The 19117-nt window shown below is 40.4% G+C and overlaps 1 protein-coding gene across 2 annotated transcripts in view; it reads left to right on the top strand.

Moving 5' to 3' along the window:
• Window positions 1-1810: 1810 nt before the first annotated feature.
• SH3BGR (SH3 domain binding glutamate rich protein) overlaps window positions 1811-19117 on the top strand; it is a 48833-nt gene continuing 31526 nt past the window's right edge. Inside the window, exons 1-3 of one of the 2 annotated variants that reach the window (XM_075197257.1) lie at window positions 1811-2000; window positions 14042-14227; window positions 16153-16233. In XM_075197257.1, the coding sequence (XP_075053358.1) occupies window positions 1956-2000; window positions 14042-14227; window positions 16153-16233 (312 nt within the window). In that variant the 5' untranslated portion in view covers window positions 1811-1955. The remainder of the gene's footprint in view (window positions 2001-14041; window positions 14228-16152; window positions 16234-19117) is intronic. The other variant, XM_075197258.1, reaches the window with a different exon arrangement.

Here is a 19117-nt window from a genome sequence, read left to right on the forward strand (position 1 = left end):
TGTAAAGGGGATTAATATGATATCAGACATGACATTCCCTTAACCTGAACTGTAGGTTTCACTAGTATGCATATACCTCCTTTATTAAACATGAATTCTACTATATTTCGACATAAATGACTATGTGTTGCAACTACAATTAATGTGTACTATTTACAAATGTTTATGCTTGTGCGAATGTGTGTAAAAGTGTAGAAACTGTTTATTGCCATGTGTTGCAGCTGGATACGCCCTTTTACGCCATAGCATGCTCTACGCATAATTTCAGACAAAGACAATCAAGTTTGCGCGATATTAATTGAAATGACTTCATCCAATTTGCTGACTTCGACATTTCTTAAGCTCAGTTGCTGCTTATTTAGATCTTGGAATGTTGGGTCCCTGTTTTGAAAAAAACACAGGTACATAAAATTTAGAAAACGTCAACCAATCCCAACATTAAATCAATGCACTCACGTTTAGTCATTAGGCATTCCTCCCCAACTATAATAAAGTAAGTAAAATTAATAGTATCCACATTTAGTAAACAGACCTATTTTCCCTCCAACCAGCCCTGACATTAAATTAATAGTATTTCCATTTAATAAATAAACCTATCCCCCCAACAGCCCCAGTAATAAATTAAATTACGTTTATTAAATATACCTATTTCCCTAAAACATAGTCAACATTAAAAAAAAAACATATTCAAATTTAATAAATAGCCCTCCTCCCCAAACTCAGTCCACTTTAAATTAGTAGCCCCAAATCCACCCCAGGATAAATTAAGGTCCCATCACCCCACCTTAAATTATTAGGCCCCACTATTAAATTAAATAGCCCCACCATCACCTCAAAAACAAATTAATAGCACCCACCATTAAATAATTATTCTCCACCCACACTCCACCATTAAATTAACAGCCCACCTTCCGACCACATTACATTAATATCCTCCCTCCCCTCTTCCCTCACACTTACACTTACCTTGCTCAATCAGTATTGCTGTATTGGAGACGTGCCTCTCATGTGGTGTACGTCCCATGTGAGACATTGTCAGTGAGGTAGATAGGAGGAGGAGGAAGAGGCTGACACACATAGGGGAAGGGAGGGAGGGAGGAACCAATCGTATGATCTGCAGGCACAAGGCCACTAAGACCTCTCCTCTAAGAACCATACTGTGCCCCGTGGACACCCCTAAGTTGGTACTGATGGGAGTACCTAGTCCAGGGGCCCCCTGGGAGATGCTGAACAATGCATGCACAGTGGAAACCCATTTGGGCCTTCACTTCCAGAACTGAAAACCCGAACTGGACTTCACTGTAGGTCCCGGAAACCTCTGGACTTCATAACCACTGCACCCACTGGCAGCAGTTCCTCCAATGCTGTGGAAGATAATAAAATAATAATAATGATAATATCAGGTTGTAATAAACACTATTACATAGGTACAAATAATCAGAGACAAGGTGACTGATATAATAATTATAGACACATTTTATTAACTTTTCAATTGCTTCCCCACACTTGGGAAAGTTTGGGTGACTCGCCAGGATTATGGAAATGTTTTCCAGCAGTCAGCTTTATGCAACAATAAATAAAAAGGCCTTAGTTGTTTTTTCTTTGTTTATTTCCAGAAGTGCTCCCCTCTCATGTTATATGTAATTTACAAACAACAGAGCACAATAAATGAATAATATGCTTCAAGAACATTCTGATTGGTGTATTGTCTTACCTTACCTTTTAGGGATTGCGGCCAACCTAACCTGATTAGATGCAGTTGCTAGACTGCTCACAACAGATGCCCTTTAAGAACCAATCGCTCCCAAAATATCTCAGAGCCAATGATTAGGTTGCAATGTGCACAGCTCGGAGAGCTGGCTCGGTTTACACGCACTGCACTGGGATTCTGTCTGTGAAACACACTCGGGATCCTTGTTACGTATTAACAGCCTTCTTGGAGTTCTGCAGTCAAAATGGTCATTAAAGTCTTTGTCGCAACTGTTGCAGGATCCACTGCGGTAAGTCTATTGGATATTTATTACTTGCTGTTTTCCCCCTTTGTTCTTTTTTAGTTGTGCATAACCTGTGCAGCTTTTAGAACAGTTTAAAAGTTATCACAATACAGCAACTGTACAGAACTAAGTAATATAGAACAAGGCTGATACTTATTTTCATACACTTACATATATATATATATATATATATATATATATATATATATATATATATATATATATATATATATTCTTCATCTCTGTCATCTGATATACTGGATTACCCAACTAACATCCATTAAATTATTTAAGCACAAGTAATTAGTATTCAACCTTTCTTGTGCTTTGTGCTGTACCAACCAACACGGTGGATATTTACATATAAGTGCAAAGTTGTTTGTTCACTTGTATTATTGTCAAGTTGTTATAATTGTAGTAGTAATAATAATAATAATAATAATAATAATAATAATAATAATAATAATAATAACAATAATAATAATAAAAAACTGTATTCATATTTTGGCTGTGAAGCCAACCAAGTTTCATTTCCATTGTGATTGCTGCTGCTTTTTATACAGTATGTTGAAAATGTTTACTTTTTTGCAGATTTTAATTTCAAACCTGCTCAACTCCTGAATTACCAGTTTTATAGATTCCTTGTATTATCTATTTTTGTGCGCATTATGTATTTTTTTTTAAAACATTAATGAAAATCAGCAAAATATACAAGTTTGTTGCTCTTTGTCATGTAGAAAATTTGCAACTTCTACTTTGTAACATGAATCACTTTTGGGGGTTGTGCAAGTAATGTGTGCTCTCTAATGTCTAATTATCTAGTAGTCAGGTATGAACTGGTATAGTTATTGGAACGGTAGATATATTTACTGTGAAGCCGGACTGAAAACCCTGGATGTGTATATTTGATAGGCTCTTTGAGCAGAGATGCATGACGGAGAGAGAGAGAGCATGGGGGGAAGGGTCACTGTTTCCTTATATATCCCTGTTTGACAGCTGATCTCTAATGAATTTGAGCCTTGTATGTAGCAGCTACTCAAAGACAGTTCATGTGGAGCTGCAGAGATTATAACGGAATGTTGAGAAACTTCCAGACAACTAGTTCTGAAGAACAAACAAATATACTTCATAATAACTTAAAATAAAAACTCTTTTAAATGTTCATATTCTTTTGCATCAGTTGCCAGTAAAATGATAAGCTGCATTGAGGAATGTTGGTTTAGCTTAAAAAAATGGCTGCCTCCACTGTTTACAGCAGATAAGTGCACGTTGAAGTTCAGTGAAAAAAAGGGTATAAAACTTTGTTTTAAGATTTCACTAAAAGTAGTTTACAATTAAGTATTTTTTATTTATGTTTTATTTATAATTATGAAAATAAAACATGTAATAAGATGTGAATAAAAAGTCATGTAAAGCTGGTCAATAATGCATATATTTTTGTTAACAAACAACTGTATTTCTTTAGAATCATATCAATAAACAGTTGAAGATCTAGGGCCTGATTAAGGATCTTAACTTAAGAAACTTCTTCTCTAAGTCTCCTGGACAAAACCATGTTACAATGCAAGGGGTGCAAATTAGTATTCTGTTTAATACTGTTAAATACTGTTTTTCATATAGCACACAAATATCAACTTTAAATTTCCGTGTACAAATAAGCTATCAAGTATTTGTGTGCTACATGAAAAAACAGTCAGTATTTAACTTATGTGCAAAACAGAATGCTAATTTGCATCCCTTGCATTGTAACATGGTTTTGTCCAGGAGACTTAAATAAGAAGTTTCTTAAGTTAAGATCCTTAACGAATCAGGCCACCTAATGTTACAGTCTGGTTTAATGATTTTGAATCCAATTGTTTTTAACCAGATTTTAAACCAAGCAACTAGTGATTTCTCAGAGCGGAAAGACATTTTCAGTTGATGCCGAATGTTCTACTGATGTTTACATGTTTATCACATGATTATGAACCCTTCAATGATTTCAACACTATCAATTTCAGATGAAAACTTTCCGTTGAAGACAATCAATTTACCTATCTGTATTTCATCATATTAGATTCATTTGCACCCACATATTAGATCCATTGTCACAATGTATTAACATTATTTTATTAAATTGTTTCTAAGAGAGGTGGTCTAAATTATACTAGGTGGTTTGGTTGGGATAGAGGCTTACAATACAAAGGTAAAGCTTAAGCGAGATTAATGCACACCAATGACGTGAGAAAATAGCCCCCCGCACATGAAAGCGAGTAAAGGGTTAAGTCTCAACCTGTAAAAGTCAACACAGTAAAAAGATGTCTCAGATGAGGCAGTTTTTCTCCCAGACTGCAAAGGAGACTTTTTGGGAAGATAAAGTGTACGTTTTTCACTTACGCACAGTAGAGGCAGCCATCTTATGGGCTGGACCAATATTCATGAGAATGTGCCCTATAAATTCAAACTACCATTTGCCTGTTCTCTATAGGTTGCAGAGTAATTCAGGGCTACGCGCACTGTGCAATATATATGGGCAGCACGGTGGCTTAGTGGTTAGCACTTCTCCCTCACAGCACTGGGGTCATGAGTTCGATTCCCGACCATGGCCTTATCTGTGTGGAGTCTGTATGTTCTCCCCGTGTTTGCATGGGTTTCCTCCGGGTGCTCCGGTCTCCTCTCACAATCCAAAAACATACTAGTAGGTTAATTGGCTGCTATCAAATTGACCTCAGTCTCTCTCTGTCTGTGTGTGTGTGTATGTTTGGGAATTTAGATTGTAAGCTCCTATGGGACAGGGAATGATGTGAGTGAGTTCTCTGTACAGCGCTGCGGAATTAGTAGCGCTATATAAATAGCTGATGATGATGATAGGCTTAATATTGTCTGAAAAGTGTTAGGTTGGTAGAGATGGCATAGAATGCTTAACATGGCAATAACCAGATCTGAGGTCAATGTAGACAGATATGTGTACAGGTTTAGTCATTTACCAGTGGTGTGGAATGACTATATGAATCATGGCACTTACATTGTGGATGGTTGATGTATGCTATTTCACAGTACTTAGGTTTAAAAGATACATTTTAAGGTGGAATATTCGTTTCAAAGGCCACTATTCAGATATTAAGTGACATTGCATTGCAGCTCTGTTAAAACATGTAGTATGCCTTCTCCCACATCATTATGTCCTAATGAGATCTTAAACAGGTCAAAAAGAGACTGAGTGGGTTTGACATCATTGTTCCTGTGTATGAGTCAACCAGTCCACACTGTGCATTCCTGCAAATTAGGTTTGACAATCTGTCAGTCACTGTCTACATGTTTATGTGGTTCTCTTGTCGGGTAGTTGTCAGTGATGGTTTCTTAACTACTTCTGCAGAGAGGGTGTCGCCAACCCCAATGCAGAGAGCCAAAAACACCAAATAACTGAACGATACATAGAAATTAATTGGACACAATGAGATAAATTGGTTAGTTATTTATTTTTCTATGCAATTCTGTAATTTACTCTAAAATTTATAAATAATAACTATACATAATGTCAATATTCCTACAGTAAAACTCATGAATACCTATTTCCTACTATTAGATATATACAAGTAGTTTTATAGTTCTACAAACACACTATTGCATTTGTGGTTTCTGAACTAGCTTCAGTGTCTGTTTTTCCACTGTATTTCTTATGTCTTTCTTTATATACTTCTATTGGAGTATTATGTGTTGATGCTGTTCACAGAGGATTCAGCTCGCCAGGACTTAAATGTAAATGGTTTATAAGCGTTGGTAGATGTAGCATGATACTCTGTAAGTGGTACCACTCTGCTTCAGTAAAGTCCTGATCTAGTTGAAGTCCTCTGGTGTTCTCTGGTTTCCTGGTGCTGGTAGCTCATGTCTGCAGATGGTCAGTTCAGCAATTCAGGCTTCCTCTGCTTCGGTGTTGGGATGGATGTAGGCGAAGTCTCACGAGGTTCCTGTGGCTGCAATCAACTTTGCCTACTCTAACTTCCCGTTCTCGAAGTGTTACCTCACTCGACTTACTTGTTACTGTCTCATACCCCTTTCTCACCAAAATCCTGGGTCAGACACGGGATAATGAACACGGTGTTGCCGCCCTTCACACCGCACATTGGTCCCAGGTATATCCCGGGTCCTTGCCTTTCACACTGGACCTTTGTCTGCCCTTCATTATCAAGTTGAGTCATTAAAAGGGGACAACAGAGGCTCATATAGATGACGTAGCAGAGGCCAATGAGCTGCTTTCAACAGACCCGGGTTGCATGACCTGAGTTGACCAATTCACACCAATTTATGACCTGGATTATTCCTAGGTCCATGCCTCTGAGTGAAAGGAGCATAATTAAACATTTATTCTGTCAGATGCTTTTCATGTCAACCTAACTCTTAGGGGCATATTCAATTAGGGTTCCGGTCCACGGTAACGCACGTTACCGTGGAAAGTGCGCACTATTGCCGGTAATACGGTACCGCAATAACGCAGATTTTCGTATGCAACCCTATGGGCTGCGAACGAAAATCCACGTTATTGCGGTACCGTGGATTAAGTTCGCGGCCCATTCCGGCGCGATCCCGCGGACTGGAATCGTAATTGAATATGCTCCTTATAATTTCACATTCTTGACTGAAATGTCCTTCTCTTTAAACCTTTTCCTTCCAGTCTCTCATCTTTACCTCATAACCTCACTTTGACTAATCATTTCACTCTAGTTATCTGCTATTCTCTTTCATTGTCCATTAATCTAATCTGTAGTCTCTTCCTTTCAGCATTGAAACTATTTACTATCCGTTCTCTCCCGTTTCTCCTTTATCTGTTTGGTTTAAGCTCTCTCTTCTCATTTAAGTCGATTTTTCTTGGCGCTCTCTCTTTTTCCTTATAATGCTCTGTGTTTTTAAACCTCCTTTTCTTGACACTGATGTTACTCTGCTCTCTCTTACTCCCCCTCTCTCTCTACTCCTTGTTATTGCTCTCGCTCTCCTTTTTAATCTTCTCTATTTCCCCTCACATCTCACTTATTCCTTCCATTCCTGTGCCTCTCCTGTCAGTTCTCTGCCTATACTTTCCCCTTGACAATTACCTTTAATGCTCACTTTCCCCTTTCCATTTCCCTGATTCCCTTATGTATTTCTCTTTCTTTTTTATCACTTTTGTCCTCCCACCCCCTCAAAAGGCTCCTTTTTCCTTCATGTCTGGTTCCAACTGTATGTTCTCTAGTGGCCCACAGCTCTTCACAGTTGTTAAGGCTGAGATTGAGCTCTCCGCATCTCAAACGTTCTCTATTCATGGATGTAAGTGGAGGAGGCTGTGTATCCCTCCTAGATGTTGAGTCCTCATCAGTCTCCACTTACTATATTAGGTGTTTGGGAGGAAAAGGACGGAGAGTTCTTTGCTCACAAGAGGTTAAGCTGCTCCTAGATCCTTGATTATAACCTAAGGCTTTGGAGTGGCTAAGTCAAAGTCTAGACCTCAACAAGTACGAGGGCAAGCAGTGGCCTGCCTGATTTTCACACCCCATACAATCCAAAGTCCATCCTCCACAGTGTACTCACAATGTCCATGACAGATATATGTTTAATTGGCCAAATCAAAGCCTAGACCTCAACAAGTTAAACAGCAAGCAGTGGGCTGCCTGATTTTTGCACCCCATACAATCTTGAGTCAGTTCTCCACAGTGTACTCACAATGTCCATGTCTGATGTATGGACTCTGCAAGGCGTTATGAGTGTGAACGATTAGATATCCACATGTTGCGATTGTATGTGCCATTATGACACATGTGTGATTGATAGAGCATGTGACATGAACATGGAATGCTTTTAATACATTCTTCCCATTCTGCAATATCGGTGGTCTACAACAGGAGGAGCAGCAATGGCTGGGGTTGGCAATGTCCTTAAATGTATGAGAGAATGTTGTTGGACTTTAAGAACTGAAGCAGCGTTTAAAGGAGGATTGGGTCAGTTCCTCAAATATGATGATTTAAAGTTATTGCTGCAAAGTCAGGTTTTTCAAGCCACTGCATCATGGGGTATACTTATCTTTTCAAACATGACATCTACATCTTGGCTTATTTCGTCTTGAATAAATAATAACAATGTACAATCTGTTATTGGTTCTTTGTTACTGTTATAAATCCCACAATCAGCAACTGATAACCCCTATACAGAACCTATGGTGTGGGATGTTTTCACCATTAGCAGCCGCCTTTCCCTGGAACCACACACTGTTCACTGGTACTCGGATGCCCCCTGGACTTGATCCCAGTAGTGTATATTTGTTAACAGTTGTGAGTGTGGTAGAGTCAGGGAAACTCGCAGCTATGGAACCACACACAGACAAAACAAGACAACAGGACACAAATGAGAATGGTCAATTGGCAAACCAGGTCAGAGGACCAGAGAGGTACACAGAGTCAATAAACAGGCTGAGAGTGCAAAGGCAGGCAGAGACACAACAGCAAGGTCCAGTAAACAAAGCCAAGGTCAAACACAGAAATCCAGCAGCATAAGATATGCCAATCTATACAGGCTAAAGATACCAGAACTAGCCTAGTCATCTCTAACACCAGCAAGGCAATACAATTAGTATATTTATGTAGGTCCCGGTCAATCAACTGCTGGGTAGAAATCATGTGAGCAGAGAGTGTTGACTGCTCAGCTGCTAGGTTGTGAGTAGTGTTGAACCTTGCAAGTGCTGGTAATCAGCTGCAATGAAGAATCCTCGTTAGCAGCTCAGGAAGCAGGGTGAGTAAGGTTGCTCAGCAACAGACACACAATAACTCTGATATTCACCAAAATCTGGAATGGATTCCTGAGACTAGAGTGAAGCAAAAACATAACTGTCGTATGAGATTTATAGACTTTTAGGACTTGCTTAGGACTAGATCATTGTAAATGTTGTCCTGACTAGTAAAAACACTTACTTGAAAGGGGGTGTTTTCTCTTTCATATGACTGTATAACTAAGTCCCCTGAAACAGAGATGAACCCATTGATGAATCTGGTTTCACATACCTCAAATCCACTAGTGTAAATTTGCAAGTTAAGAAAAATTGCCTTAAACTCAAGCTTGTAATCCAAGTCATTGATTAGTAAGCCCTACTGGCTACTTCTTTGGCAGTAGAACACTTGCAACTAGTTGGTGCAGTTAAAAGTCCTTATATATTACTGATATTATCCTTTTACAGAAGCTGATGCTTTAACATGATTACACTCAAGCCTTCTTTGCTCCTTTTGGTCACCCAGCACAGACAGACTGAGCCTCCCTGTCTATGCCAAAAGACAGCAGGGTAGAAATGGTCACAACAGTGGAACCAAGCACAGTGCATATTGAGACTAAAGAATCCAAACCCGCTCACCAGGGATCACTTCAAAACTCCCCCACATGCCCCTTAGGTCTGCTCATGTACCCCCAAATGTTTGTCAGGCCTACACACATGCTTCTCAGACTTGCCTTTATGCCTCTCAAACCTCACATGCCCTCCCAGACCTCAACACATGACTCTCAGACCTCCCCACTTGCCCCTTACATGCCCATCCGACCTCCGCCACATGCCCCTTACATGCCCATTAGTCCTCCCCTCATGCCCATCAGACTTCAGCCACATGCCCTTTAAATCCCAATCGGACCTCTCACAATTCACAGGTGAAACTATCCAAAAGCACCACCACCATTTATATAACATACAGAAAGTATATTCTACATACCACACAATAGTCCTTATATCTGGCAGTCAAAAGTGGCATGGCAACAGGAAAAGTGCATATTTAATCTGAAATAGGAGTAATCAGGGTGTGGTCTAAAGAGATTATGGGTGTGGTCAAATTTGTCAGGAATGTTGGAAGATGTGGATTCTTGTAGCCTAAATTCGGGAACCAAATGGGCTAATTTTAGGTGTGTTTAGTCATGTGTATAATTCAGACCTGGTGAAGGATTCTCTAAGGGAAATTCTACCCAGGAATCATCTCCCTTAGAAAATTCTTCACCAGGTTAATTTGGCATGTGCTTGGAAGATATAAAAGTTAATAAGTATACACACTGAGCTGTTGCAAGTTGTGGCTAATGGCTGGTACGGAATGGCAGGAGTTTTTGGTTATGTATGTGTGACTTGACTAATTGTCAGGACCTGTTTGATTCTTTGTGTTTTATTATTAATACTGTGAGTTTAAATAACACTGAAAACATTAAATGCCAGATGCAGTATAACCAGGTCCAACATCAAAAGGCGTAAGAAACAGCATAAGCAGTGATCCATATTATGAAATATTATGACCAAATTTAAGGTCTAAAAACAATTTGGGAATAGAGTGGTGGGGGTAAGGCAGGGTGGGGAGAGGGGTAACTCCGGGTATCACTTGACAGCGGGGAAGAGGCGTCACAGAGTTGAAGGAGAGTCTTGATGTTGGGTTACCTCTCACCGTGCATGGACTGAGGGGAGAAATCTTAGGGGCAGTCGAGGAGGAGCATAGAACCTTCTCTCTGCGAACAACCAAGAGCCCATACATGGTTTAAAGCTTGGCCTCTCACTGAGGTAGTACGCTATTTCCTCAATGAACACTATATGCCAATGTTATTTTTTAAGCATGGAATAGGATGGTGAGCATAAGTTCCCCAATTTTTGGCTAGTAGGCATTTAGCTTTCGCTAATATGTGTGCAGCAAGCAGAGAATGGTGTAGCATAGCAAGAATACCCAATGGTCCTTGCTACCAGGGTGTAAGAAATTACTTTGACATTTGCACCTCCGACCACTAGAAGTCTCTGCATTTGCAAACTTGCCCTTAGATTTGCCCTTATCCAAGATGGCCAGTTTGGCATCAAAGAGAAACCATCTTGGATCCTGTTTCCTGTTTTGGCCTATAAATGGCACTTCCTGGTTCAGACATATGCTTTGAGTATTCTGCTTGCTCAGCTCATGCTACTTGCTACTGTTCCTTGCATCTCTGACTGCCGACCCGGCAAACATCTGACTAGCCTTTTGTGTACTGACCCGGCAAATGTCTGACTACTCGATGGATATCTACTTGGCTATTGGGCTTCAGATAATACCACCAGTATTGTTACACAGGGCCTCAAAGAGGTTTTTCGTGAGTCTATGTACTTTAATCCAAAAGGGAGCTATTACTTCTCCATTATATATGAACCATCGAGCCCCTGTGGCCACAGTTTCACCAACAATCAGGCGAAACAGGAGAAAACATTTTATTGAGCCTTGCTGGGGTATGTTACCACTAATAGTAGACTTTGCAGGAAGTTTCTGTGATCTCTAGTTAAGTTACAACTTTTGGCAATTTCCAGTCTCATGTACTCCTAGACCTCCTCATCCGGAGGGGGACCCAGGTCCCTTTCCCATTCAGCTTCATAGTAATTATGGGCAGCATTAAGCAAAAATACCATAAATTTGCGAGATCACACCCCTGTCCACTGTGTGGCAGCTACAAATTTTCTCATATGGAGTAATATCTTAGAGAATGTGGGTTGGGGTTAAGGAGCACAGGAAATGGAGAATATGGAATAACTCACATGGAAAGTCATTAATCATGTCCACAGAAATCAACAGGACATTTAAGATCAGCTTGGATCCATGGGTCTAGTCACTGAACTTGGTCGTAGACGTCCCTGGGGATAATGTGATTTTGCCTCAGATGGGAGTCGGGGGGGAGGGGTTGGGGGTGGACTGGAGAGGTGTTCTTCAGTTTTACGTAGTATAGGTCCCAGATCTTAGCAATGAATTTAAGTGTTTAGAGTAGTTTGTTGGCAGGTGACATTTGCTTTTTGGGTAGACCCCAAAGGGAGTTTGGTAAGGGCGATTTAAGAAGCTAGTTCAATATTGAGCCAAGAGGTTGCCCTATAGCGGCTATTTTGGAAAAGCGTGATAGTAGGATTTTACATTAGGGATACCCATTCTGCCCTTGTGAATAGGGTTTTTTTTTAACTTTGGCTAAAAGATATGGAGGTCTGTTCTTCTAGATAAAGTTGGTAAAGGCTTTCTGGATGTTGTTTAATAGAGTGGGGAGGACTGCCATCAGGAAAATCTGAAAGAGAGCCATTTGGGGAGATTTTTTTTTTAAATCTGAGATCCAGCCCAACTAGCAGATGATAAAGGGTTAGGTTAGCTTGCATTTTGAAAAGAACTGGGGACAAGCAGCAGGATGTGAGAAAAATCCCCTAAGTATTTTATCTTTTGAGATGGTCACTTAAAGGTAAAGTTTGCTTTGAGTATTTCAACATCCGGAGGAGAGACATGAAGCAGCTTGGCTTAGGATTTTGAGTTATTGATCTTGTAGACAGATAGTTATGGGTTTGCATAATTTTGTAGAGGTTTGGTCAGATGTTTTCATCTGGGATGAGCACAAAATTGGGTGATCTTCTGAAGATTACTATGTGGATAAGAACAAAGGCTTGTCTGGGATTGTCCCTGACCTGATACCCCGGAATGAAGCCCATCTGGTTGTAGCTTATCAAGGAAGGGAGGAATTGATTCAATCTATTGGTCAGCATTTTAGTATAAATTTGACATCTGTATTAAGGAGGGAGCTGGTACAGTTATGTGGATCCTTAGCCATCTAAGACTGTCCTGGTCTGTTGCATTTCAGCAGGGAAAGGGTCCTCTTTAAGAATATTGTTAAAAAGGGAGTTCATGTGAGGAACTTGCAAGTCTGAGAATTCCTAATAACATGCAGCTGTAAACCCATCTGGATCAGGATATTTGCATTTCTTTTGGTCTTTTTCGGTTTCCTCCACCTCCTTAAGCAAGATCTCCCTGCTCAAATCCAAAATTTAGATAGCTGAGCTCAAGTGAGGAAATTGCTGATTATCTCGTCAGTGGGTTGTCTAGAAGAAAGGGGGCAGGGTGAGCGCGCAGGTTGTAAAGGATGAGATGAAGGCGGGATGATCTACTCTCAAAGATTGTTTAACTCTGCATAGAAAGCTACAGTGAGAGCAGTTTGAGTATAGAAATATCCAAGTTTCATAGAACAAAATTTGATAATGAGTAGATCAAGTATCATCATCAACATCATCATTTATATAGCGCCACTGATTCTGCAGCGCTGTACAGACAAATCATTCACATGAGTCCTTGTCCCATTGGAGCTTACAGTCTAAATTCCCTAACATACACACACACACACAGACAGAGACAGACACTAGAGTCAATTTTGATAGCAGCCAATTAATCTACTAGTATGTTTTTGGAGTGTGGGAGGAAACCGGAGCACCCGGAGGAAACCCACGCAAAAACACGGGGAGAACATACAAACTCCACACAGATAAGGCCATGGTCGGGAATTGAACTCATGACCCCAGCGCTGTGAGGCAGAAGTGCAAACCACTTTGCCACCGTGTTGCCCATATCAGCTTTAGTTGTTCTGAGACCAGTGGACAGGTCAGGAGTTAGATTGTGTTTGGATTCTAAATTTTGAAGTATGATGCACAATTCATTAATGTTGGTAATTTCAGGAGGCCATGCTAATCAGGTGTCCCCCTCGCAGGGGAGGACTGGCAAATTTTAGCCCAGGGGGCAGGACTCAACTCAGCAGCCTATTACGGACATTTTAAAGGGAAAAAAAATGCAGGTGGTCCAGTGACCCAGCCCAAAGTAGCCCACAGGGACCGTCCCGGAGGGCAGATGCCCCCCTGCCCCACAGCCCAGCCTGCCCCTGCCCCCTCAGGACTGCTTTGCAGGCCATCCAAAGGGTTGACAAGGCTGTATCAGGGAGGATGGTAAGTTCAAAGTATTCGGTAATTAGGTTTTTGAGCTAGGATACAATGTGATTGTTGTGGAGGAAGGAATCAATGAGGCACCAGGTCATATATATGGGCATGATCAGACCAAATTAATGAATGGACCTGGGACAATTTCAAATTTAGAGTTAAATCATGGCTGCGCAGGATCATATCTATGTGGGAGTATGAGCTGAGGTGTAATCTCCAGAAGTCTTTGAGTAGTTGAGATTTCAAGAGACTTCGGACAAGTGATTTTTTTTTACCCAAAGAAACCATCAAACTATGGTTTTAGATGTTTGAATTTTTTTCTTTTTTTTTCTTTCATAAACAGATAAAAAAGAAACAGCAAGAAGTGGTTGGTTTTCTAGAAGCAAACAGAATTGACTTTGAAGCAAAAGATATTGCATGTGACGATGACAACAGGAAATGGATGAGAGAGAACGTTCCGGGGGAGAAAAAGCCAAAGAACGGGATCCCTCTCCCTCCCCAAATTTTTAATGAGGAGCAGTATTGTGGGGTAAGTGGTTATGTACCAGCTAAAACTGTATAACATGTAAAAGACACCTACCTAACTACGCTGGGCAACTGCCCCTATTTATCTAACTAACACTCAACCCGGGGAAAACAAAAACTATCTAAAGTGATACTGGAAGCCCAGTTTGAGCTTAAAAAAATCTTTATATACAAGTTAACCCGTGCATGATACTCATGCATTCTAGTCAAATCAAGCTACTTAAGGTGTTAAAAAGGTTCTTGTCATGCATTTGGGCCTAGCCCAGGCCTCCTCAGGGGAAGAGCGTTACTTCCCGACGCAAGCACCCTTTTTTTAACGTGGTTTTGTCCACATGTCACCACCTCATCATTTTTCTCCATCACCTCATCCTTCATCTTCATCGCCACATCCTTCATCAAGCTACTTTAGGTGTTAAAAACTCCCCACTGTCACCCCCGGCAACCACCAACCACTCCCAACTGTCACTTCTCCTTCAAGAAATATATAGGTCAGTGTATAACTCTGCCCAGCAGGTGGCGCTGCAGCTTGGTTTTTTTTTTCACACACACGCCACTAGGCATTTATATAGTAGATATATATACATACACAAATATTTGGTAGATGTAATATATCTCCCCTCCTGGATATCTGGGGGTGTGGTCTAATGACTCATGTCATAAAGCCCCACCCCCCCCCACTATACTAAGGAAGTGGGCAGGATGTGGGAGATTGTCCAGGAGAACTCCTAGAAGTTTGGAAGTCTCCCGGGCATTCCGGGAGTGTAGGTAATTATATGGGGCAGTGAGATGAGCCCTATTGTTGGGGATTAGGGTCTTTCCACCCTTTGATAAATCGGCCCCATAGTTGACATTTTGCTACTGGGTAGCCTCCAACAAGCACATCATGCACTCCACCACTGTCCCCAAAAATTACCTTTTTAATGAAACTCATTATAATGTATTTTTTTATTTTTATTTTAAATTATGTCAATAAATTGACACTTATAAGCTCTTGAAGTAAGAACAGTTAGTAATCAGTGTATCCATTAAGCAGATCCACAGGAATTTTATCACACAGTGTTGAAAAATAGGGATATATACAGGGACAGACATTTCCAGAGGTACATTTTTAAAATCTAGAAACAGATAAATGGCTACTCTCTCAGAATGTCCAGTCTGGAAGAGCAGACGCACACCTAGGTTCCGTGAGAGGCGGGACTTAATGACGCGTCACAACGTCCCCCTCCCACATTTGCCACCCGACCACCTCTCCAGAATATCCCAGAAGGGAGATTTGGCAAGTATGATCTATAAGGGCATATTCAATTAGCAATGTTACTCGCAAAAGTAACGCGGTGTTAAAAATATTACCGTTATGGTAATTCTAACCCGGATTTCAGCTCCCTGAGCTGCGAGCAGAATGCTGGCGCTAAACGTACCATAATAATGGTAATTGCACGCACTATTACCGTAATAACGGTAATAGTGCGCAAGCCGCGTTACTTTTAACAGGAATGAGTCCAATTGAATATGCCCCATAGAATATAAAGGATCGCTATGATTCTTGTAAAGAATGTCTACAGCATGATTCCATTGATTTGTGTAGAGCCTGAAAGCAAAGCCAGATACATAGATATGATCACCAGTTGTTTCTTCTAGTAGTTACTATGAGGAGCTCTGCTAAACAACTTAATGAAGAAGGAGATGTCAGGGGAAGTGTCAGCAAAGTTTAGAGCAATTTTAAATGTGTTTTATTGTTTTCTAGGCAAGGTTTTCCAAATTAAGAAAAAATGTGAAATGAATAATCGTAACTTAGCCCAATGATATTTCTTATAATACAAACACGATAAACCGATAATTATATTCAATATATTGCAATATCATTCTTGTGACGCTTTCACTTGTGAATTTCTACAAAACAATTTTTAATGCCCGTCTGTTTTATTTTAGGACTTTGAGTCTTTCTTTGATGCTAAAGAAGGAAATGAAATCTATGTGTTTCTGGGCCTGGTGCCACCTCCAAGTTTAAAGGTAAATTAAAGTAACATTGTCCTGCGTTTCCTGTCCTTCATGGATATAATATCGTCACTACTAATCATAGGTTTTATATCTGCTTTTTGGCAATACTTTTGCAAAGCCATTGAAACAATACATTGAAGCAGGGTTCAGAGATGTCTTTATTTTTGCTGATGGACCTTTGCAGGGATGCTGCTAGGCCTTGACACCAGGGGCCTGATTCATTAGTGATCTTATCTTGTGCAAAAGTTAAGATGCTTATTTTAAGAAGAAACCAGGAGATAAGAGTGAAGTTAAGATGGATTTTCATCTTAACTTAAGAAATTCTTCACTTACGCAGTGGATTTTGCTACTTATCTCCCTTTTCTGAGCATGCACAGAGCGGATTTGCTTAAGATAAGCAAAAAACGGCAGATAAGATCACTAATGAATCAGGCCCCAGGTTCCTAGGCCCCCAAATCCCGAGCACTGTGCCCTGGTCATTAAATCATTTTTCAGTTGATTTATTGAAACATTACCATATATACGACATCACAGTGGATCTGTCATCTACACAGACTGGAAGCAGCCATTGTGTGGGCTGAGTTAATATTCATAAGAATGCAGACTATCCCATACATGCCAACTTTCAAAACTTCTCCCACCGGGAGATCCTGGGGGAGAAGTCATGTGACGGGGGGTAGGAGGGAGCATAGTGACGTCGTCGTGTCACCATAGCCCCGCCCCCACTATAATATGCAAAAATTCACTGCATTGAAAAGCAGGGACAGGGCTTAATGACAAGATTAAGCCCCTCCCCCCACCATTCAATGCCGGGAATTTTGGCGAATCTGGGAGGTTTGCCTACTCTTCTGGGAGTCAGGGAGGACTCCCTGAAATTCAGGATCCTCCCGGGAATTCCGGGAAGCGCCTCATGAATGTACCAGGTCTCATGAGTATTAATCAGGCACTGCCTGAATGATGTCACAGATTCCCAGTAAATCATACTTGCCAACTTGAAGTACAATTGTAGAGTGGACAGAGCATCGCAAATCATGGGATTCTTTCTTGCTTCTAAAATTAAAGTGTTTCAATCTGAATGCAATTGTGTGAAGGGCAGTATCACTGACATCTGAACTATTTAGTGGACTAAAAACAGGGTGCAGTTTGACTGTGAGCAGACCCCCCCCCCCCCAAAACAAAAAACAAAACAAAGAATATTTTTTTTTAAGAACCAATTGTATACATTTTAATAATATTGTGAAGCAGTGTTTAAGGAATTGCAAGGTAACAGTCCCTCCTTCCAAATCTCGTTGGGTGTTCACCTGGTGTGGTGGCAGCGACAAGTGGCTTCAACGTTAAGTAACATTATTCCTCTTATCAACCATGTATCAGTCTACAGATCAGGAGCATCCCAGTACTAATACTGGCAGTAGAAATACTTTTCCAACTTCTACTAGTAAAAAAGGTCATGTGGAACGAAAGTATAAGAAAGTGTCCTCAAAATCCAGACACTGAGGGTCTGCCCGTGCACCACCTTCTTGCTCTGAGTGTAGATCCGTTACTGTCACCTCCAAAGCAGCCACATTAGTGCATGAAAAGAACACTGAGGCTGAAGAACAATTGGGCACTCACAGAATCTTGAAGGGAGTCTAAGGGTATCCATGAGTGCTATATGTGAGTCTGACATTTCAGATTCTGACTCTGTAATTATAAAGCAGCCTCCTTCCTATTTACCAAAAATGTAGACAAACTGGTATTCATCAATATGAACTTCAAATTGTATGAGGAATACTGTTAATACTGCCAATTACAGACAGAATCTGTAATGCTGGATACCAATGGGGATGAACTAAAATTGTGTGATGCTAATATTGACATCAGTGACTAGAATGATGATGAGGGTGATGCCATTGTCAACATTGAGGAAGATGACCACTGTTAGCCTGATGCCCATTAGTGAATTGTTAGTACAGTTTACTATGCATGTCCTTTTTAACATATAGGTGTGAGAATTCCTTCTTGCACTATTTTATATTATGGCCTTTGGCCCACTTGGTCTATCATCTTGTCTAAAATGTCTATTGATGCCGCTGCTATTCGTCTAATGAGCTGTTATTACTGCCCTGCTGTCCCTCTCCAATGTTTCACCCATGATGTCTAACGTTCACCTATTTGGTGTATCTTCTTTTCAAAAATGTCAATTACATTGATCTCAAGATCAGTGATGAGGATGTCAATGGCCTTGATCTTGACATCATTGATGAGAATAATGGTGAGGGTGATGACATTGTCAACATTGAGAAAGATGACCACTGTTAGCGTATTACTAAATGGTAACAATCCGTATCTATTCTACAGTTCAACAAGCAACTACAAACTGTTCTCTTTTGTGAGGTTGGGCATAGAAATCAAGCACTTCAGCCACAAAAGTAGCATTTCCTGTCACTGAAATGCTTGCTTTGTTAAAATCTGCATGTTTTTTTAATATATGGGTGGGTGCGAGGGTCCAAGGACAATTCCCCTTGGTCCCTCGTCTTGTCTAAAATGTCTATTGATGCAGCTGCAATCTGTCTAATGAGCTTTTTTTAATACTGCCTCTCTGCAATGTGTCACACATGCTCTCTAAAGATGAAAATTTGTGTGTGGTCTTTCTCCCACTATTGTGTGCGGGCTACCTAGGTCTATCTACTTGTCTAAAATGTCTATTGATACTGCTACTATCCCGACTAATGAGCTTTTTTTACTGCCTTTCTACAAGGTGTCACACATGCTGTCTAACATTGACAATAACAAATAAGTCCATCGTCTTTCTTAAACCATTTCACTTCCGGGTACAGGCCACCTTGTTCTATCTTCTCTTCTAAAATGACTGTTGATGCCGCTGATATCCGTCAAATGAGATTTTATTATTACTGCT

The sequence above is a fragment of the Mixophyes fleayi genome, chromosome 2 (assembly GCF_038048845.1).
Source record: "Mixophyes fleayi isolate aMixFle1 chromosome 2, aMixFle1.hap1, whole genome shotgun sequence".
NCBI lineage: Eukaryota > Metazoa > Chordata > Amphibia > Anura > Limnodynastidae > Mixophyes > Mixophyes fleayi.